This window comes from Podarcis filfolensis (assembly GCF_964270895.1).
Source record: "Podarcis filfolensis genome assembly, chromosome: 16".
NCBI lineage: Eukaryota > Metazoa > Chordata > Lepidosauria > Squamata > Lacertidae > Podarcis > Podarcis filfolensis.
Window position 1 is genome coordinate 30,109,654 of NC_139620.1, and position 23,007 is coordinate 30,132,660.

Consider the following 23,007-nt stretch of genomic DNA (forward strand, 5'->3'; position numbering starts at 1 on the left):
CACTACAAAACCATTTTTTAAAAAAATGTAGGGGAAGACAGTGGTTTTTGGGTTTTTGGTTGTGATGTGGAAGGGGCTCCTTATGAAAAACTGAACTATTTGCGAAAAGGCTGCCCCGACGGCAGGAAAGAGAAAAACTCAAAGAAAGGAGGAGGGGGAAATTAATGGGGATAATCTGCAGGCAGATTTTAACTCGGGGAGAGAGGTAGAGATGGAAAGAATGTGCAAATATTGTACATTAAGACAGCAACTCCTCAGCAAGGCAAACTAACGTGTGGGTGGCCCTGCGCATTGGCCCTTTCAAAAGGATAAGGCAACGCTAGATCACATAATAGCCATGTCAAAGCTAATCCCCAAGAGGTACTAATAATATAATTCCACCTCAGAAAGAAACCAAAAAAAGCAGGCTCTTCAAATAATGCTGTGGGTGCCCCGACGGGAATCACCCACCCTCCGCCGCGCCACGAGGGGTGGAGTGACAGGAATGCGCCTAGAGATATTATCTTACGGCTCCCGCACAGACAGGGCGGGCTTGCAACTGTCCGGCTCTCGTAAACCACGATTCGGCTTCTGAGAATAGATGGGGCTCAGGAGGATCAGACCTAAGATTTGGCTTCCACAATGGAGACAGACAAGAGCGTGACACTTTGCGGATGTTCAGACGCTCTTAAAATGGTATTCCTGGGGGTGGGGGGCGAACAGATGAGCAAGGAAAGTGGGACCCTGCGAGCCCTTGTGGTTGTAAATGTCCAGGAAGAGTGGGAGGAGAAACACCCACCACCTGTGATTCATTGAGAGGAAGTTCTCACTGCCCCTCCTACATCGGAACGCATAGCTAAATCCAATCTCATTTGGATACCTAATGGGACGTACGGATTGCTTACGTTCATTTGTATTCTTAAATCAGGATGTGTTTACTGTTAACATCTGCTGCTGATGTTTCTCCCCCCCCGTTATTAGAGCATATCTACCTATATACATAAAAACGTAAGGCTGTCGTCACGCTTCAGTTTGCCTGACGGCCAACAGGCATGTGAGGGGCGGGTCTGTGAGGTGTAAAAGCAAGGGGGTTGGTCAGCTGTGCAGGAAGGGCAGTTGGCAAAGGGCCAGGCGGGGTTGGCGAGTGGATCAAGCAGGGGCAGCAGTCAACGAATCAAAATGAAGAAGCGAGGCGCTTTTTCTGCCCTCTCGCAAGTCACAAACGTCAAACGTTACTTTAATATTAAGGGTGTGCCTGTTTGCACGTGGGAAACGGGGCGGATTTTTATCCATGTAAGGAGAGCCTGCTGGATCAGGCCAATGGCCCACCTAGTCCAGCATCCTGTTCTCACAGCACCCAACCAGATGCAAGCAGGATTTGGGCACAAAAGCCCTTTCCACCCCCTGCAGTATTCAGGCGCACTGCTGCCTCCAGCTGTAGAGGCAGGGCATAGTCTTTGTCACATAATCTTTAGGCACCTGGCAGAAACATTCCTCTTCTCAGAATATTATGAAAAGAAAAAAAAAGTTAGTAATTTGAACAAGTTAATTTTATTAGAAAGTGGATATTGGAAAATTGCTAAAATGAGATTTAATGAAAATTAGCTAGGAAGGATTTGAGGAAGTCATTTAACAATGGAATTTAATTTGGATCTTTGATTGGAAGATGTATGTTTGCTTTTTGTTTGTTGTTTTTTTTTAAATTTTTTGTATATGTTTTGTTTTTTTGTGTTGTGTTGTATTTGTAATAAATTTGGAAAATTAATTTTAAAAAATGAAAAAAATCAGCATTCCTCTTCTCCAAGGTCTCTGGCTCATTAAACCATCAATAGCCTTTTAAACTGTGTTGGGGGGTTGCTGCTGTTTTTGTTTGTTATTATGATATGCATTTTTATGTTTTTTATTGCAAATTGCCCTGTGATCTTGGGATAAAGGGTGGTATAGAACTTCAATAAATAATAGTAATAGCAGCAGTAGTCGTCACTGATAGCCTTTTCCCTCATGAATTTGTCTAATCCTCTTTTTAAAGCCGTCCCAGTTGGTGGACATTACTGCCTACTGTGGGAGTGAGTTCCACAGTTTAACTATGTGCTTTGTGAAGAAGTCGTTCCTATTCCATACCCTGACTCCTCCAGCGGTTCCACGAGTTCTAGTGTTAGGTGTGAGGGAGATGAACATTTTCTTTGCCCAATTTCTGAGCCCCATGAGTAATTTTACAAAATTCTATCTTGCCGCCTGTTACCGTACTTTTCCGTGTGTAAGACGCACCCTTCAGAAAATGGGGGGAGACAGGGTTGTTGACCTTTTTTTAGGGGGGATTGCCAAAATTTTTTCGCATGCGGCAAAAAGTCTGCCTCTCGTCTGTCCCCTCACCGGCAGAAGCTGCCAATCGCCCGCCCAACTGCTGCAGCGTCAGCACCAGCCCTTGACGCAACAACCAATAACATGCCCAATAGCCGCTGAGAGCCGTGACAGCAACCTATCAAAAGTCCAACTTATGCACTATCCATGTATAATACGACCCCCACTTTTTAGCATAATTTTTAAAGAAAAAACCAAGTCTTATACATGGTACTCACTTTTTCTCTAAACTAAAAAGTCCCAAATGCTGCAACCTGCAGAAGCAGATGGGAAGAGAGTTCAGCGATAGTTTTTAAAAATAAGCTGTGTGTCCTTGTTTCTCAGTTTGATCCTCAGTTTTGTACGTTTTGTGGTATTTTATGCACTGTGATTTGCTGTCATTTTATTGATTATAGATTAGGAATCTTTTATTGTAACTGATGAGCGTAAATTGTTTGGGATTCTAATGGATTATTGAATATTGCTTTATTTGATAGAAGTTGTTTATTTTAAAGATCTTGTGGACTTTTAAAACATAGGATCTGATTGTTAGTATTAATGTTTGATGTTTTATTATTTTTGGGTATGTTGGAAGCCGCCCAGAGTGGCTGGGGCAACCCAGCCAGATGGGTGGGGTATAAATAAAAAATATTATTATTATCATTATCATTATCATTATTATTATTATTAAATGCAGGAAACTTTTTGCCCAACATGGGGCTTGAACTCACAACTTTGGGATTAAGAGTTTCATGCTCTAAAGTAACTTGTTTGTTTTTATTACTCTGTATTTTACAATGTTGTTTTTAAATGTTGTAAGCTGCCTTGAACCCCCCACTTGGGAGAAAGGGAGTATATAAATATATTAAATAACAACAAAAACAATGTGGAAGGCGGCAGTGTGGCAAAGGCTCCCCTGTGCTGCTGACTGTGTAGCTCATATATAGTTTTTTTTAATATATACATATATATATATACAGAGGTAAAACAGAGGCAGAGCACATAGATGCAAAGCAAAGTTGGGAGATTATTATTGTTTTCAAATGTCAAGGCATTAAACTGAATCATGGGAACATTTCTACGGGAAATTCGTTTGACAGAAACAAATTGTTGCTGAATGCACCGGCTCTCGCTCTCCGTCTGCCGTAACACAGTCTGATAAAGTACAGAAGTGCTACTGTAGGCCTCAAGGCTTATTTTGACTAAAGCTTAGGAATGCAACGTATAAACACAGGACTCCCGCATTACACTGTTACAACTTGCACTGGACAAAAGCCACATTTACAGAGAAATATCTCACAGGGATAAATCTCGTGTTTAGCTTTTCTTGGCTTCTTCTTTTTTTAAAACACACACAAACACACACACACACAATTTCCTCACATAAATCACGCTCCCAAAATCCAAGAGGCGACTGATATACTGCAAGCAAACGCATGTTCAGTTTATCTCGCTTTCAGCACTATCAAAAGGCCGTCACCCTGTTTACCTGGGCGAGGATGAACAGAACCAATGCAAAAAGGTGGCATCCAGTTACGTTCAACTTTGAGTAGACCCATCGAAATCAATGGATCTCTGCTAGCCCATGTCCCTTCTTTTCAATTTTTTTTTGGTGAAATTTACATGCTCACTGATTGTAAAAATGACAACCCCCAAAAACCTAAAAAGGGGTTTACAGTGGTACCTCTAGATACGAACGGGATTCGTTCTGGAGCCCCATTCGCATCTAGAGGTAAACGCATCTAGCGACGGCATGTCTGTGCACGTGCACGTCGCTTTTCACCACTTCTGCGCATGCACGTGACGTCATTTTGAGCGTCTGCACATGCGCAAGCGGCAAAACCCGGAAGTAATGCGCTTCGTTACTTCCGGGTTGCTGCGGAACGCAATTTGAAGCGTATTTAACCCGAGGTATGACTGTACAAAAAAAAGAATTAAATTATCAGTAAAAACAGTTAAAAACAACTATTTAATTAAAAAACAAAAACAAAACCAGTGATAAACAAACAAACAAAAAAGATTAAAACACACACCAGCATTCTGCATATTTGAAGAGGCTTGTCCGAAATGCTTTTTGCAGACACAAAAAAGAGAACAGTGAAGGCACCTGCCTGATATCAAGAGGCAGAGAGTTCCAAAGTCAAGGTGCTGCCACCCTAAAAGAGAAGTTTTCTTACAAATATGGAACAGGTATTGTTGCGGCACTTGTAACAGCGCCAATTCCACAGATGGAAGTGGTGAAGTTGGGATATATGGAGTAAGACAATCTCGCGAGCAAATGAGTCCCAACTTATTGAGGGCTTTGCATACTGATAGCAACTGGAAACCAGTAAAGGCGACTGAGCACAGCAGGGCTGTTCTGGGAATTAAGTAAGGAGAAAGAGAACCATGTTTACCACCTTGAGCTCACGGGAGGAAAAGGCAGGATAAAAATGGAATAGATAAAGAATAAGGTCTGATCAGCTGCTGGTGAAATCAACTGAATCCAACCAACTGGACAGCTCAGTTGGATAAAGCATGGTTTTGATCATGCCAAGGTTGCAGGTTTGATCCCCGTATGGGACAGCTGCCGGTTCCTGCATGGCACGAGGCTGAACTAGATGGTCCTCAGGGTTCCTTCTGACTCTACAATTCTAGGATAATGATCAGTGCTCCCCCCCCCAAAAAAATGTTTAGGGGTACTCTCATTTTGACTCAAGAAAATCACCATTTTATAATTCAAATCATAAAGACCATAAAGAAGGCTGATGGCTGAAGAATTGATGCTTTTGAATTATGGTGCTGGAGGAGACTCTTCAGAGTCCCATGAACTGCAAGAAGATCAAATCTATCCGTTCTTAAGGAAATCAGCCCTGAGTGCTCACTGGAAGGACTGATCCTGAAGCTGAGGCTCCAATACTTTGGCCACCTCATGAGAAGAGAAGACTCCCTGGAAAAGACCCTGATGTTGGGAAAGATCACAAGGAGAAGGGGACGACAGAGGACGAGATGGTTGGACAGTGTTCTCAAAGCTACCAGCATGAGTCTGACCAAACTGCGGGAGGCAGTGGAAGATAGGAGTGCCTGGCGTGCTCTGGTCCAGGGGGTCACGAAGAGTCGGACACGACTAAACGACTAAACAACAACAACAACAAAATAGTTCAAATCAGGGAAAATAAATACAGCAAATGGATAAAAGTGCAGTCGTACCTCGGAAGTCAAACGGAATCCGTTCCAGAAGTCCGTTCGACTTCCAACACGTTCAAAAACCAAAGTGCGGCTTCCGATTGGCTTTAGGAAGTTCCTGAGCCAATCAGAAGCCACGTCAGACGTTCGGTTTCTGAAAGAACGTTCGAAAACCGAAACACTCACTTCCGGGTTATGATTGTTCGGGAGCCAAAACATTCGAGAACTAGGCTGTTCGAAAACCAAGATACGACTACACAAAGATTCACAAAATGTTTGGGGTTCCCCCCAGGGGGGAAAAAGCACTGATAACGATAATTCCTTCCACCACCACCCTGCGCTTCGAACTTCAGAGGTTTTCAAGCCCTTTGAACTCTGCCAGGTTATCAATGTTAGCAACAAACCAAATTGTATTCTTCCCCTCCTCCTCTGCCGCCAACTCCAATGGAAGACACAACAGATGTATGGAGAAGAGACTCCAGGATTAAAGTAAAGGTAAAGGGATCCCTGACCATTAGGTCGAGTCGTGGCCGACTCTGGGGTTGCGGCGCTCATCTCACTTTACTGGCCGAGGGAGCCGGCATACAGCTTCCGGGTCATGTGGCCAGCATGACTAAGCCGCTTCTGGCGAACCAGAGCAGCGCACGGAAGCGCCGTTTACCTTCCCACCGGAGCGGTACCTATTTATCCACTTGCACTTTGACGTGCTTTCGAACTGCTAGGTTGGCAGGAGCAGGGACTGAGCAATGGGAGCTCACCCCGTTATGGGGATTCGAACCGCCGACCTTCTGATTGGCAAGCCCTAGGTTCTGTGATTTAACCCACGCATACAACAGATGTATGGAGAAGAAACTGCAGGATTACATAAACCAAAATAGGTGACTGATTCTGCATCTTAAAGCACTTGCTGCCCTCTTGTGGCAAGCGACCAGCAAAAGAGAAATCAACAAAACGGGGAATGTATGCTTAAAAAATTTATCGCCGTCATTTCTGCTTATTGCACACCATCAACGCTGATTGAAATCTACAGTGGGGCTTTACAATCTAGCAGTCACCGTTCTTACATGGCCTCTGTTAACTCACGTTCTGAGTTTAACTACTGCATCGATATCCCGCCTTTTTTCTCTCCCAGGAGCTCAAGGTAGTGTCTATTGTTCTCCCCTCCCCATTTTATCCCAATAACAGCCCTATGAGGTAGGTTAGGCTGAGAGGCCGTGACTCACCCAAGGTCACCCAGGGAGCTTTATGTTAGAGTGGGAGGATATGAACTCTGGTCTCCCAAATCCTAGCCTGACACCCTTAACTGTTGTACCACACTGGTTCGCTCAATCCGGCTGTTTGACCAAAATGTATTTAATAAAACATTTCTCTCTGTGTGTGTGTGTGTGGACACACATACACACCTACACACAAACCGTATTTTTTGCTCTATAAGACACACTTTTCCCCTCCTAAAAAGTAAAGGGAAATGTGTGTGCATCTTATGGAGCGAATGCAGACGTGAGGCTCTGCTCAGCGCTCCCTTTAAAGAATATTTTTTCCCTTGCATTCCCCCTCTAAACATTAGGTGCGTCTTATGGTCGGGTGCGTCTTATGGGGCGAAAAATACAGTATATTCTCCTTGGATGTTGACATTCTCTAAGCTGACAAGTTTTCCCATTAATAGCTACCACCCTGAAAAACCGCTCCTCCGTCAAATAAGCTGTTACCGGTTTCCAATTTTGGGCTACCGCCCTAACAGAAAAGGAAACCGATAACCACCAATAAAGCATCTTCTAAAACTCTTCAGTCACTGTCTACCACGTATGTCCACTGCATATGGCAACATGGACCTAGTCTCCCACCCTCCCAAAATTTGGGGTGGCACTGAAATATTCATCTCAGAGTCACATATCACCCATGAACCAATCTAAAAGAATTATCTTTAAGCTTCGCTGATGAGGAAGGAAATGGAGTTTTCTCCCACACTTTTTCTGACCCGTTTTTCTGAATCTATCCCCTTACAGTGGTGCCTCGCAAGACGGAATTAATTCGTTTCGCGAATTTTTTCGTCAAGCGAATTTTTCGTCTTGCGAAGCACAAAATCCCATAGGAATGCATTGAAAATCAATTAATGCGTTCCTATGGTCAAAAAAAGTCCAAACAAAGCCAAATTTGGTACAACAAGAGTTTATTAAGTGCTCTTTAAAGTCACACATACTGTAAAGAGCATTTCAAAATTCAAACCCATAATTTTTTTAAAAAAACAGCAGAGTGGCCCAATGGTCATAGAAAATCATAAAAATGCAGAAAAAAAACAAGCTTCCAGATTCTTGCAAACCACTCCCCAACTGTTCCCCCAGCCACCCAGCACACAGAAATTCAAATCCAGAATTTTTTTTTAAAAAAACAGCAGAGTGGCCCAATGGTCACAGAAAATCATAAAAATGCAGAGAAAAAAAACAAGCTTCCAGATTCTTGCAAACCGCTCCCCAACTGTTCCCCCAGCCACCCAGCACACAGAAATTCAAATCCAGAATGTTTTTAAAAAACAGCAGAGTGCCCCAATGGTCACAAAAAAATCATAAAAATGCAGAAAAAAACCACACAAGCTTCCAGATTCTTGCAAACCCCTCCCCAACACCAAGTCCTTGAATTCCAAACACCCCAACCCAAAATCCAAACCCCCCCAAAAAAGTTTTAAAAGCTTAACTTACCAAATGGCTGCAAAAGAAGTTTTGGAAAAGCTTCAAAAATCACCAAAGTCTTTAAAAACCTCAAAAAAGGCTACTATGTACACTGCGTTCTATGAGTTGCTCCTCGAAGTCAAGTCGCAACTGTATTAACGGTGTTAAGAAAAAGGAAACAAACTTGCAAGACGTTTTCGTCTTGCGAAGCAAGCCCATAGGGAAATTCGTCTTGCGAAGCAGCTCAAAAAACGGAAAACCCTTTCGTCTAGCGAGTTTTCCGTCTTGCGAGGCATTCGTCTTGCGGCGCACCACTGTACTAATATCCTGTTCCCATGCTTGACATAGACAAGCAAGTGACCCAGCAGATTCAGCCAGCAAAACGTTATATACAGTGGACCCTCCGGATATGAATTAAATTCATTCCGGGGGTGTCTGCAACCCGAAAAGTCCATAGGCAGAGGTGCCACTTCTGCACACGCGCACGGCACACAGAGCGCTTCTGCAAATGCGCGTGACGAAACCTGCAAGTATACACTTGCAGGTTTGCCTTGTTTGTAACCCGAAAGTTACGTATCCAGAGCGGTACGTAACTAGAGGGTCCACTGTACAGTGGTACCTTGGTTCACGAATGGCTTAGCTGACGAACAAATCGGCTCCCAAATGCCGCAAACCTGGAAGTAAGTTTTCCGGTTTGCGGACGTTTTTCAGAAGCCGAACGTCTGACGCGCCTAGGTTTCCAAACAGTTTTGGGAGTCGACTGGACTCCCGGAACGGATTAAGTTTGAGAACCAAGGGGACTTCCGGGTTGGCGCCATCGCCGAATGGCGGACTCCCTCCGAGCTCCGGAGGGAGTCTGCTCGGCAGGGGCTGGGTTCTACCGCACCGGCGATGCGGGGACCCTTAGAAACCACGGCCACGGAGGCCGTGGACATGGAGACTCGGCTTGCACCGTTAGCGCCCTCCCGACTCGTGAAGGAGCCTTTTTAAAGGCTACGGATCGGGTGCCGGGGAGAAGCGTGGTGCCTTGAGTTTTCTGCTTCCCCTGCTGAGCGAAGCCGCATGCCATCCGGCGGAGAGCGCTGACTTCTTCCATTGAAAATTCGGACTTTTCAACAACAACCCGTGAGTAAATTTGGAAACCGGGTTCAAAAGGAGGAAAAAAAATTTTTTTTTTCGAATTGGATACGAGCGGGGGGGATCCAAAAAGGAAGTCAGTCCCCTCCCTATTGTAAACTTTCCAAAACAAGGACGGGGAAACCAAGACCCAAAAAGGCTTGCATTGCTGATAAAAATCCAAAATTTCACGATGGGGAACTACAAGAACTGTGCTGGAGGAGGAACTGGAGAAGGGAAACGCAACCCCCCCCCCTGGGAACCGGGGCGACTGAAGAGAGAGCCTGGTGAAAGGAGTCGGAGATTTTGACAGCTGTCAAAATAGCTGTCAAAGTCGAAAAGCGGAGTGGATTTTATTATGAGAACTTGGCTGGTTAAATTTGATACAATTTGCTACAACTTGTTAAAATTTGGATACAAAATGGCGAATATGGATAACAAATTGACTTTTGGATTAGAGGAAACAAAGTCACAACAATCCCCCTTGAGGAGCTTCGGGACATTACAAGGATTGGGAAAGTGGAAAAACACCAATGGAACTTTACAGGACTGGTTATCTTCTGGGAAAGCTGCAAAACGGAAATAACATCTCGTCTTCAGGGTGTTTTCTTTTTTGTTTTTTTAAAGGAGACAATAGATTTTTCTATTGAAGAAAGGAAGGGACTGAACGTAAGGTTTTGCCCCTGAATAACAACCATCCCTGCAGACTTACCAAACTTTCGAATTACAACGTTTTAGCAGCGGAACAAAGGGAAATTAGACTACAACCTGGAAAGAACAATGGAGGGAGTTCTATTACAGTTTTATTAAAGACTGAAGTTAAAGTTTTGAAAAATAATGATAATAATAATAATTTTGATTTTCAAAAAATTTATTTTTAATTTTAAAAAGAAAAAGCCAGCAAGGAGTTGGGGAAAAGTTGTGATTTATGGCCTTAAGAATTCCAGGCAGACACTAGGGGTTGATGGTCAGGGGGAAATTAAACCGGAGACAGGGGGGGGAGAACTAAAACTCCAAAGGCTTGCCAACTTTGTTATTTTTTGCTGAATTGGTCTATTATTCATTATATTTTTTTTTTATTTTCTACCTTTTCTGTTTCTATTATCTGGGGTGCTTCTTTTATTAAAAAATGGAAATTGTGGAATGACATGGGGTGGGTCTTGGGGAAAGAACACTGGGTTTTTTTTCTTTTTTTTTATTATTATTAAGGGTAAAATAAATTAAGTTTCAATTTGAATGGGGAACTTGTTTGGCCAACAATATGAAAGGGGAATATGGTAGGGGTGGGGGAAGGGGGGAGTCCCGTAAAGTGATATTTTTTGTATTTTTGAAAAATTTTAATAAATATTATTTAAAAAAAAAAAAAGTTTGAGAACCAAGGTACCACTGTACGTTCCTTCTTGCCCCTGGGATATTCAAGGCAAGGAACCACCGCAAACGCCCCATGCTCAGGGGAAGAAATGTTATCACTCGCGTGGGAGACCTCGATCTGCGACACTTACGTTTTCCCAGGAGACTTTTTCAGCCAGAAGAGATCATCACTCGTTATCCCATACTCCCGTGCTCCCGCGATCTAAGAGAAAGAACAAAAGAAAGGTGCATCCATCATAAGCTGACAAGAGCAGGCCTGCTGCGTCAGGCCAAAGGCCCATCTAGCCCAACGTCCTGCTCTTACAGTGGTCAAACAAATACCTAAAGGAAGCTCTTCAGCAGCTCCTGGGTGTTTTCCACCTGATTCCTAGAAACTGGTGCCGAGAGGCACACTGCCATAATTTGCCCCTTCCTACCACCGGAATGTAGGGACGCGGGTGGCGCTGCAGGTTAAACCACGGAGCCTAGGACTTGCCGATCAGAAGGTCGGCGGTTCAAATCCCCGCAATGGGGTGAGCTCCCATTGCTCGGTCCCTGCTCCTGCCAACCTAGCAGCTGAAAAGCACATCAAAGTGCAAGTAGATAAATAGGTTCCGCTCTGGCGGGAAGGTAAACGGCGTTTCCGTGCGCTGCTCTGGTTCGCCAGAAGCGGCTTAGTCCTGCTGGCCACATGACCCAGAAGCTGTACGCCGGCTCCCTCGGCCAGTAAAGCGAGATGAGCGCCGCAACCGCAGAGTTGGCCACGGCTGGACCTAATGGTCCCTGACCACCACCGGAATGTGGCCCTCACAAGGTTGCCCAGAAGACCACGTGGCCCTTGGGCTGAGAGTGTTTACCACTTGCCGTAGCTTGCAAATCAGGATCCATGCTGGGGTATAGGTGTGATGGCTTTCTCTCCCCTCCTTGTTGCAAATCTCCCGCTCCCTTCACTGTAGTTTGACAGCTGTACCACCGCTAACTATGGTTAACACCAGCCAGGGTTGGATTAACGCAAAAAACTTACGTTTGTGGGATATTTAGGCCTTCCCCCCGTGGCAAGGACTATGTTTTCTGCTGTGAGCAATGTCTGGGGATAAAAAATGAAAATAAATCAGAAAGGAGAGTTTAAAGGAAAGAGTTGACATCAAGCCCGAGCATGTGTACACTATTCAAAAGAATCCTTTACTGTATTTGCAAAACTATTAAAACTACATTTTATTGCATTTTTTAAAAAAAACAAAGTAAATATAGCCAAGCAACTTACCTCTTTGCCTTTCATCAGCCCACGAATTGTGTGTGGATCCACGAAACTGCCTTTCACGTTTAAGTATTTCACTTTCCTATTATAATGAAAAAAGAAAGCAGTAGCTTCAATGCTACTCTATTTGCAGCACGATCCTCAACCTGATCCAGCTGATTCCTGGGTAGATCCGAATCTGGATCTGGTGCACGTCCTGACCTAATTACGTCTATTGGTAACACAATAGTTGATACTTAATAAGTAAAAGCAGTTTGACTGCGTGAGAAAGAAGAATTGCATTTACTTATCCTGCAGCTGTACCCTGTGGCCCCAGTTCAAGGATTTGACGTAGTTTTGAACAGCTTTTGACATTGCAGACCTGGGAAGAAAGAAGAATAGGAATGTTATATTTGATTTAAAACAAAACAGGACACGAAGAATCACAGAATACTAGAGCTGGAACACGAGGATCATCTAGCCCAGGAATGTAGGAATCTTTCACCCAACGTGGGGCTCGAACCCACGAGATTAAGAGTCTCAGGCTCTGCCCACTGAACTATCCCTTGTTTTAAGAGAATAATGAGAGAAAAGGCACCTCTGCAAGATATATTGTAGAAGACTTTCATCTTTCTGTTCTCTATGTATCCAGACATCTCTTAAGCAAATCATAAGCAAATTTGGCATGATGGTTTTTGCCTATGTTTTGATGCCATTTTGAACGAAGATGGCAGGCAAAGGCTTTCAAAGCTTTTGCACTGCTTTTGATAACCGATTTCAAAATGGCACTGACTTTTGTTTGGTTTCCAAGCAACACCAGGTATGAGGCTGCAGTTTCCCATAACCGCATGTGGGAAAGGCAGTGCAGAGGCCACAGTATGTGCAAAAGCGCCACTTGCAGTCATGGTCAAGTTACATGACACCGCGTGTGCAAGAACCAGACCATAGTCACCTCATGGACCACCCAGCAGAGTGTCCAGCTGGCCCAGGAATATATGCTGCTTATTTATTTTTTATTTGAATAGATCCATCTATCGCTTAATTGGTTTTTTTAAAACAATAACAACAACCATGCACTTTACATAAAACCATATAAAATATTCATTTAAAAACTCTCATAAAATTAATACATTAAAAACAAACTGGCATACAAATTTATCAAAGTACAAATAAAACCAGCAGTTCTAAAAACAAATACACAAAATAAACCTACAGTGGTACCTCGGGTTAAGAACTTAATTCATTCTGGAGGTCCGTTCTTAACCTGAAACTGTTCTTAACCTGAGGTACCACTTTAGCTAATGGGGCTTCCCACTGCCGCCGCCCCACTACCACGCAATTTCTGATCTTATCCTGAGGTAAAGTTCTTAATCTAAGGTACTATTTCTGGGTTAGCGGAGTCTGTAACCTGAAGCGTCTATAACCTGAGGTACCACTGTACTTGTTAAAATTGCATGACGTAATTGCATGGCTGAGTAGCCTTGCCTAAACAAAAAAGCTTTTCTGCCAGTGCCGAAAAATCATTCCACCAAGACGCTTTCCTTAATATCAATGGGCAGGGAGTTTCAGAGAGTAGGTGCTTGCAAGTGTAGCACTAATATCACGTGGCACTTGCACAAGGGCCAGTTTCCACGTTTCCATATGAGGTTGCATAATACTTTTTGTCCCTCTCGGCTTGCATCTTACTGGCAGTTCACCAGAGCCTTAGCCAGAAGGGTCTTTTCCATCCTTTGCCACCTGATCCATCTCAACTGCGGATGCTAGATAATAGACACAAGACCTTCTCCATCCAAAAGCCTGGTCTCTCCCTAACAATGTCAGAAGCAGTAGGGCCTCCTGATTTACAAGCAGTCCAGCGAGTGGCACTGGCTGCTCTTCCTCCTCCTAGGTCTCAGTACAGCCTTTGTAGAACTCAACAGGGAGCAGGCGGGAAGGAAAACCAGAATTAGTGGGCTCTGCCTGCCATTAGCTCTGCTGGACTTTCTCTCCTTCCTGCTGCACTGGTCCTAGTTGGCACCAGCCTCCACTGTCTTTGCAGAAATTGAACCCGGAGCTTCCCCACCACCCCACTGCTGATTTTCGTGCCTCCCCCGGTTCCATTCCCCCTCCTTCCCTTCCGAAGCTCCAGCCGAATTCTTTAGCGCTCTGGATAATACAAGGCGGCGTTAGAATCCTGCTGTTTATTTTACCACGCTGCACAGTAACCGGCTTTCAGTTTGATTTATCTGCAAGCGCTGTGAGCTATTACTTAGGGAATGATTGCAAATCAAGACCATAAGTAAAGGCACCTTCTGGGCAAGGACGCCAAGCTGGGAACAGAGCAGGAGAAGAACCTGGAATTTCCATGCAAATATCTAAATCCGTTTGGCCTGAAGGCACAAGTGTAGGCCCTGGATGGAGAATGCCACCAAGCCTCTGTCCATGCAGCGCTTTCTTATTGGATGATAAGTACAGCTAGTGAGGGGGCGTGGCTTTATTTGAGGGCCAGACAGAAACTCCCGGAGGGCCACATTTAGCCCCAGTCGGGAGGTTTCCCAGCCTTGCACTACAAACCCACTAGGAGCTTTCCATGGTGCTGAACCTGTGCTGTTTTTCCTGAACCCAACTTTCGTGGCCTCTCTCTTCATACACCTGACTTGATCTGATTTGACTCCTCCTGCTGTGACTTTGCCCAATGCGTCTGCCTGATGAGCTTTCACTCAATTCAGGCCACATCTGCAGCATGCATTTAAAGCACTATTATACTACTTGGACAGTCACAAACTCCCCCCGAAAGAATCCTAGGAACTGTACTTTCCCCTGAAGAGCTACAATTCCCAGAGCAGTTTAAAAACCAGGGGACTCAGGCACTGTAACCCTGTGAGGAGAACAGGGGTTTCCTAACAACCCTCAGTGCCCTTAAGAAATGACAGTTCCCAGGATGCTTTTGTGGAAGCCGTTTAAAACGATATGGTAGTACCGTATTTTTCGCTCTATAGGGCGCACCGGACCATAGGGCGCACCTAGTTTTTTGGGAGGGAAATAAAGGAAAAAAATATATATTTCCATCCCGCTGGCTGTCTTGGCTTCCTCTTTAGCCACGCACAACCTCTCCAGCCGGGAGAGGCTGCGCGCGGCTTCGTTTTTAGCCACGGGGCTGGGGCGGGGGAAGCCTGAACAGGTCCAGGAGTGGCGGCAAGCGCTGCGGATAGCTGCCCGAAGCCCGGGGAACTCAGCGCTGCACTTCCCGGGCTTCGGGCTGCAGTCTGCAAGCCTTCGGAGCCTGGCGGGAACTCCCTCCGGGCTTTGAAGGCTTGCGGATAGCTTCCTGAAGCCTGGAGAGCGAGTCAGCGAAAGCCTGCATTCGCTCCATAGGACACACACACATTTCCCCTTCATTTTTGGAGGGGAAAAAGTGCGTCCTATAGAGTGAAAAATATGGTGTTTTAAATGCACAGTGCAGATGTGGCTTAAGTCAGTCTAGGACTGCTGCCCACATCCTATCCCCATGAACTCCAGGCCTCTGCAGAACAAGATGCGAGGCATCGGGGCAGAGTATTGTGTGTATTGGACAGATTGCGTCCAGGTTTGTTATCCCAGAACAAATGACCACAGTTCTTAGTTATTCCAGAAGAAATGCGGTGTTCCCTCCATCACATATATGTGGAACACCATAAAGTAAGAATGGGGAATCTGTGGGCCTCCAGATGTTGTTAAGACTCCAAATTCCACCACTTCCAGCTGGCAAGGCCAGTGGTCAGAGAAGATGGGAGTCGTGGTTTAGAAACAACTATAAATTCCCCCATCCTTTCAGTAAAGCAGATAAATGGGATTCATTTTACCAGTCATGATTCACGGGATAGGATACATTCCAGCCATAGCGCTGGGCGTCTTTGAGAGAACTTCCCAGGAGAGCTGCTTGGTGCATCAGCTTCTTAGGAATGCAACCAACGTTCACACAGGTTCCACCAAGACCCCATTTGGTTCCTGCGGAAAAACAGAAAAAACGGACGCATGTGTTCAGTGCCCCAGCCTGTCCTTAAAACGACATACCGTATTTTTTGCTCTATAAGACTCACTTTTTCCCTCCTAAAAAGTAAGGGGAAATGTGTGTGCGTCTTATGGAGCAAATGCAGGCTGCGCAGCTATCCCAGAAGCCAGAACAGCAAGAGGGATTGCTGCTTTCACTGCGCAGCGATCCCTCTTGCTGTTCTGGTTTCTGAGATTCAGAATATTTTTTTTCTTGTTTTCCTCCTCCAAAAGCTAGGTGCGTCTTCTGGTCTGGTGCGTCTTATAGAGCGAAAAATACGGTATATAAATATTGTTATTATTTGAATTTATGCTCTACCTTTCCTCCCCAAGGAGCCCGGGGCGGCAAAGAGAAATACAACTTAAAGCAAATACAACACCATCTGAAAACAGTGAAAACTTCCTAAAACCAATCTGTATTTTGCTTCATATTGTTACGTGACACTCCAATCTTTGCTGAGCCGCTACACGAGATTCCAGTTGGTGTAGGCGTACCTTTGGCAATGAGGCACGATGACGGCTATAGTGTATTGATCATATAAGGCTTATTTACATAAAATTGTAGAGTTGGACGGGACCACAAGGGTCATCTAGTCCAACCCCCTGCAATGCTGGAATCTTTCGCCGAACATGAGCTTACTTATGGAGGGGCTCGTAGCAGCAGCACCCCAAGATGTGACAGCTTATTTCATAGCAGCAGCAACAAAAACCCAGCACCATCTTCTCTCTGCAGCCTATCCTGTGCTGCAGGGCACAACCCAGCTTTACTGTTCTTTTCTCTGCTTCCTGGTTACATCACTTCTGACCCCAACCCCATAGCTTCCCAGCTTTCCATTTCTACCTCAGGAAGAGGCCTCACATCTGCATTCTCACGCCTATTTCCTTTGATCCTGTGTTGTGTTAATGCCTAATCCTTTGATGCTCTGAACTCCCTAATTGTTTATCCCCCTTAGGCGTTCACCTCACAAAGAAGTCTGGGCTACTCCATTAACACTTGTTGATTTTGCTAGGATCACAATGTCCAAGGCACAACTCATGAAGCCATTCCTGGGTTAGCTCTTCACATATGCTAATTCCAGGGGGTTGACAGCAGCTAACCCCTCTCTTAAATACGCAGGAGTCTGGCTATTGCCAGTCATAATGTACCACTTCAAATTAAATCCTAAACATTGATTAAACCCAAGCATTTAGCAACCACAGATCCATAACAATATATTACATGAGGGTGATGATGACCAAATTGTTTCTTACCTTTCGGAGATGGTTCCACATAATCTAACACAGCTACCTTCTTTCCAAATTGGGAAGCTTCAGAAATAAAAAGAAATCGCACAGTTATTTTAAAGGAAAGAGTAAGGCATCAACATTAGGGTGCCAATGTTGGGGGGGGGAGGTTTTTGCTTTGGTGAGTTACTGTATTTTTTGCTCTGTAAGACTCACTTTTTCCCTCCTAAAAAGTAAGGGGAAATGCGTGTGCGTCTTATGGAGCGAATGCAGGCTGCGCAGCTATCCCAGAAGCCGGAACAGCAAGAGGGATTGCTGCTTTCACTGCGCAGCGATCCGTCTTGCTGTTCTAGCTTCTGAGATTCAGAATATTTTTTTTCTTGTTTTCCTCCTCCAAAAACTAGGCGCGTCTTGTGGTCTGGTGTGTCTTATAGAGCGAAAAATACGGTAGTTTTGCCACTGCCTGTACCCAACATCCACCACACCTTACTGTAATCACAGCACACTCAATTTCATTTCACTTCATTCTCACTTTTAATTTGTATATTACTTTCTATATTACTATGAATAAGGCTGTCTATAAGCAGAACAAACAAACAAACAAACAAACAAACAGAAAATACAATGGTCACACACATCCTAAAAATTTGATCCAATACAAAGAATCATAGAAGCATAGCTATAAAATGAACAATAAAGTAATATCTAATAGCCCATTAGAATACACAATAACTTAAATTTAGAATACAGTAACACAATAAATTAAGTAACAAAGAGCTGGCCAAGACGCTGTTCCCTTATTTTCATTCTGAATTTCAGTTATGGTAACTTTGCTGTCACATTATGATGTTCCACAATAAATCAGGCCAGAGGTAGCCAATGTACCGTAGTTTTCTGTGTATAAGACTAATTGTGTTTTTTTTTTACCCAAAAACAAGGTTTAAAAACTGGGGGCGTCTTATACATGGGTAGTGGGTAGGGGTGACGGGGGATTGGTTGCAACCGCGAGCTGCAGATTGTCACTGGCGAACTGAAGTGTGATTGGCGGCTGTGGCGAAGGGTCGTTTTGTATTGGCTGTGGGAAATGGGTGTGTGATTGGTTGCCGCGTCAAGAGCTGCTATTTACTTCCGCTGTCTGTGATCAGGTAGACGCTTGTAGCAGATGCGAGCGATTGTTAGCAAGCGGTGCGAGCGATTGCAATCGTCGGGCTAGTGATTTACTGCATCCCCCCCAAAAAAAACTCAACAACTCTTCTCAATACTTCCCTCCAAAAAGTAACAACTTTGGGGCATTTTGAAGTCCCCCAAAATAGGGGGGTGTTATACAAGGGGGCGTGTTATACACAGAAAAGTACGGTAATCCTCTCTGGATGTTTTGGGCTATAATTTCCATCAGTCCCAGCCAGCACAACCAATGGTTAGGGATGATTGGAGTTGTGGTCCAACGAAACCAGGAGGGAACACTTTGACTCCTGTGATCTACCGTATTTTTCGCTATATAAGACGCACCAGACCACAAGACGCAGCTAGTTTTTGGAGGAGGAAAACAAGAAAAAAAATATTCTGAATCTCAGAAGCCAGAACAGCAAGAGGGATCGCTGCGCAGTGAAAGCAGCAATCCCTCTTGCTGTTCTGGCTTCTGGGATAGCTGCGCAGCCTGCATTCGCTCCATAAGACGCACACACATTTCCCCTTACTTACGGCGAAAGGCCAGGCAGAGATAATGTTGAGATAACTCAACCCAAGGAGAGCCCTGCTAATAAATCGGGCGAAAATCCAGCACCTTGTTCTCAGAATTGCCAACCAGATGCCCACGGGAAGCTCAAAAGGAGGACCTGGGCGCCACAGTGCTCTGCCCACCTGAAATTCCTAGCAAAACAGATATTTGGAGGTATAGTGCCCCCAACAGTGGAGACAGAGCATAGCCATTGTGGCAAATAGCCACTGATAGACTATCCACATCTCTGTATGCCCTGCCTCCTTCCCTCAGGAAAACCTGATCTCTGGAGCTCAATCGGAACAAACAGCAATCGGGTTTTCTGTGGTTAGTCATTTGTTCCGATCTCAGAACCAAAGAGCAGGTTTTCCAGGGGAAGCGGAAGGGGGAAGGCGGAACCGCTTTGACCCATGCCTAGAAAAATGTGGTTCTAGTGGGAAACAGTTCAGACCACAAGTGGAAGTGTGGACAAGCCCTTTGGGCTTAATGTGGATTGTAAGCCCCTTCTTCCTCCTTTAATTCTTCCTTGTCTATGCAGAGTCTTCCTCCTCTACCCCCTGCTCTCCCACAGTATTCGCATTCCATCAATGTATAGAATGGTGCTATGATGTTGACAGTTTTATTCTTGACCCCTTTGGCAATTATCCTGAGCAAAGTTAGGATGCCTCACAACTGCGCATGATGCCATGAATTACCTTCTTTCGCGCAAGCAAGGCCGCCAGATCCTCCCCCGACAACTAGGAGATCATACTCGTGCTTCTCTGAAAGGAGAAAGGAGGGGAGATTTTAAAATTTATTTTTATAGCACAATCCAGGAGAGATAAGGCTAAGTATCTGAAGAGGCAGCCTGATATTTGGTTGGTCTATTTTGTTATCCAGCTTAGGGCCCTCATATTTACGGGACTGCCTCTCCTGGTATGCCCCGTAGAGGACCTTAAGGTCCATGAATAATCGTAGTTTAGAGGTCCTGGGCCCTAAGGAAGTCAGATTATCCTCCACCAGGGCCAGGGCCTTCTCAGTGATGGCTCCGACCTGGTGGAATGCTCTGTCCCATGAGACCAGGGCCCTGCAGGATTTAACCTCCTTCCACAGGGCCTGTAAGACAGAGCTATTCCGCCTGACTTTCAATTTGAATTTAGCCTGATCTTTTATTCCCCTTCCCTCCCCCTACCCTTTTTATGAAGATTACCCGCTCTGGGATCCCACAGCTAATTCTCCCCTGGTCTCCTCGCTGGCCCAAATAGGACTAATTTAGCCAGCTAGCCCTAATGTTTATTGGATGGATTTTCCCCTAAATTGATTTTTGAACTTTGAATTTATTGTTATTCACGCTTTTATACTGTATTTTATGCTGTTTTTTGTTGTATCAAAATTGTGTTTTAAATTTGTTGTTAGCCGCCTTGAGCCTGGTTTTCTGAACCAGGAAGGGCGGGGTATAAATAAAAAATTATTATTATTACTATTATTATTATTATTATTATTATTATTATTATCTTGGCGGGGGGTGGTTACAGGCTGCTCGCCCTGCGGTACATGGAGTTGAACAGGTGCTGGGAACCTTTTGTTCTTCAGATGTTGCTGAACTACAACTCCCATCAGCCATAGCAAGCGTGGCCAATGGCCAGGGATGATGGGAGAGGTAGTTCTGCAACATCTGGAGGGCCCAATGTTTCACACACCTGGAACAGAACTTTCAGTAATGCCCTGGTTCACATATAACATTTAACCATGGTTTAATTTAATCATAGTTAAAGTCGATTGTTTGAACCACCCCCTTGGCTTAACTATGGTTTATTTACTATTACGAGGGTTGTTCAGCGCAGTAATCTATGGTATCAGTATTTGGAGGGTCCACTCCCCAAGAATGCTCCTATTTTCAGCTGTTAAATTGTAGATTCTGTGAAGTGTATCATAAATCTCTCTCCCCCCCCCCCTATTTTGCTGAGCTTCAGAATGACAGACAGAAACAGAGAGAATCACACAGAAATTTCTTTGCAATGAGCCTGTTTGTGCTCTTGCAAGGCTGTTGCAACAGTAGAAAATATTACCTCAGCTTTCCCCACCCATTCTAGGCAGGAGCATGCAGGAAAATTACAAAACAGCTCTAAAGCAAGGACATCACATAACCTGGCACTGAGAATCTAGAAATTTCCGAATCGAGCATGCCGAGTTTGGAAAACAGTGCAGGAAAGGCATGTTTTAATAGCATTCTCAGATGATAAGTCATCATGAAACACAGTGAGACTCTTAGGACAGGAGCTGGGTCAAAAGTGTCCCCAAATTTCCATCTGTTTATTTGTGCTGGGGAGAGGGAGAGAAACCCCGCCTGTCACATATCTCAGTGACCCAAATGGTTATGAGGGAAGGGGGAAAACAGCTTTGTGGTCTGCGCTCTTTAAGAAGGTCTTGGGAATTGTTTGAGAGGGAAAAGCTTGTTTTTTTCTTGAGGTTTATTTGCCAGATAGGCTGTGGTGCAAAAAACAAACAAACACCAAAGCAGCGATTATTTTTAAGCCTGGAACATTATCATTGCTGGGTGCACAAGGGAGGAAATGAGATTTAGCCAAAAAAAAAAAAAGAAAAGAAACGAAAAGAAACCCTATCAACCATCAGATTGCTGAAGTTTTCCTGAGAAGCACAGACAGTATCCAAATCGAGCCAACCCTCCCCGAGTCGCCTCAGACGGCCCCCAAAATTGGCCAGATTGCATAACAACAAAGCAAATATCATAGAATCAGAGGGATGAAGGGAACGTTTACAGGCCATCAAACCCAAGCTGATGTGACAGCCGGCTGCTTCAACTCCTGGCTTCCATAGCAGACTGGTTTCTCTACTGCCTGTCTCTCACACCTTTAGCATCTTCCCGGCAGGCAAAAGAGGGAAGAGGGAAAAAAAGGTAAGCAGGAGGACTGATAATAGGTTGGACATTCCCTAGGTTATGGGGTGTGGCAGCTCAGTAAGAAGGTGTTTATTTAGGGTGTGATTCTGTTTGCAGTTTCTATTTTAGTTTAGGGAAGCTTTTTAATGTTTAATAGATTACAGTGGTAACCTCGGGTTACAGACGCTTCAGGTTACAGATGCTTCAGGTTACAAACTCTGCTAACCCAGAAATAATACCTCAGGTTAAGAACTTTGCTTCAGGATGAGAACAGAAATCGAGCTCCGGCGGCGCAGTGGCAGCAGGAGGCCCCATTAGCTAAAGTGGTGCTTCAGGTTAAGAACAGTTTCAGGTTAACAATGGACCTCTGGAACGAATTAAGTACTTAACCCGAGGTACCACTGTATTGTATTTTAATATTCTGTTGGAAGCAGCCCAGAGTGGCTGGGGAAACCCAGCTAGATGGGCAGGGTATTATTATTATTATTATTATTATTATTATTATTATTATTATTACAGTGGTACCTCAGGTTAACTGTTCTTAACCTGAAGCACCATTTTAGCTAATGGGGCCTCCTGCTGCTGCCGCGCTGCTGGAGCACGATTTCTGTTCTCATCCTGAAGCAAAGTTCTTAACCCGAGGTACTATTTCTGGGTTAGTGGAGTCTGTAACCTGAAGCGTATATAACCTAAAGCGTATGTAACCCGAGGTAAAGGTAAAGGGACCGCTGACCGTTAGGTCCAGTCGTGGCCGACTCCGGGGTTGCGGCGCTCATCTCAATTTACTGGCCAAGGAGGCCGGCGTACAGCTTCCGGGTCATGTGGCCAGCATGACGAACCAGAGCAGCACACGGAAACGCCGTTTACCTTCCCGCCGGAGTGGTACCTATTTATCTACTTGCACTTTGACGTGCTTTTGAACTGCTAGGTTGGCAGGAGCAGGGACCGAGCAACGGGAGCTCACCCCGTCGCGGGATTCGAACCGCCGACCTTCTGATCTGCAAGTCCTAGGCTCTGTGGTTTAACCCACAGTGCCACCCGCGTCCCAACCTGAGGTAACACTGTATTATTATTATTTTAGGGGGGGGGCTGCAGCTTAGTGGTGGAGCACCTGGCTCACATTGCGGAAGGTCCCGGGTTCAAATCCCCAGCATCTTCAGGTAGGGCTGGGTGAGACCCCCTTGTCTGAAAACCTGGAGAGCTGAAGTCGGTCAGTGTATAAGACAATACTGAGCTGGATAGGCCAATGGTCTAACTCTGTTCCTATGTACTTAGTATTATCAGAATAACCGTCTATTAGATTTCTTACCTATCCTTCACCGTAAGG

The 23,007-nt window shown here is 44.8% G+C and overlaps 1 protein-coding gene across 1 annotated transcript in view; it reads right to left on the reverse strand.

Annotated features, from left to right (window-relative positions):
- The window catches only part of TXNRD2 (thioredoxin reductase 2), a 71,302-nt gene that overhangs the window by 45,086 nt on the left and 3,209 nt on the right, over window positions 1–23,007 (reverse strand). The window contains exons 2-8 of the mRNA XM_083590775.1: window positions 19,498–19,563; window positions 17,113–17,169; window positions 15,675–15,819; window positions 12,161–12,235; window positions 11,881–11,956; window positions 11,641–11,703; window positions 10,769–10,839 (exon numbers count right to left, since the gene is read on the reverse strand). Of these exons, the coding sequence (XP_083446901.1) occupies window positions 10,769–10,839; window positions 11,641–11,703; window positions 11,881–11,956; window positions 12,161–12,235; window positions 15,675–15,819; window positions 17,113–17,169; window positions 19,498–19,563 (553 nt within the window). The remainder of the gene's footprint in view (window positions 1–10,768; window positions 10,840–11,640; window positions 11,704–11,880; window positions 11,957–12,160; window positions 12,236–15,674; window positions 15,820–17,112; window positions 17,170–19,497; window positions 19,564–23,007) is intronic.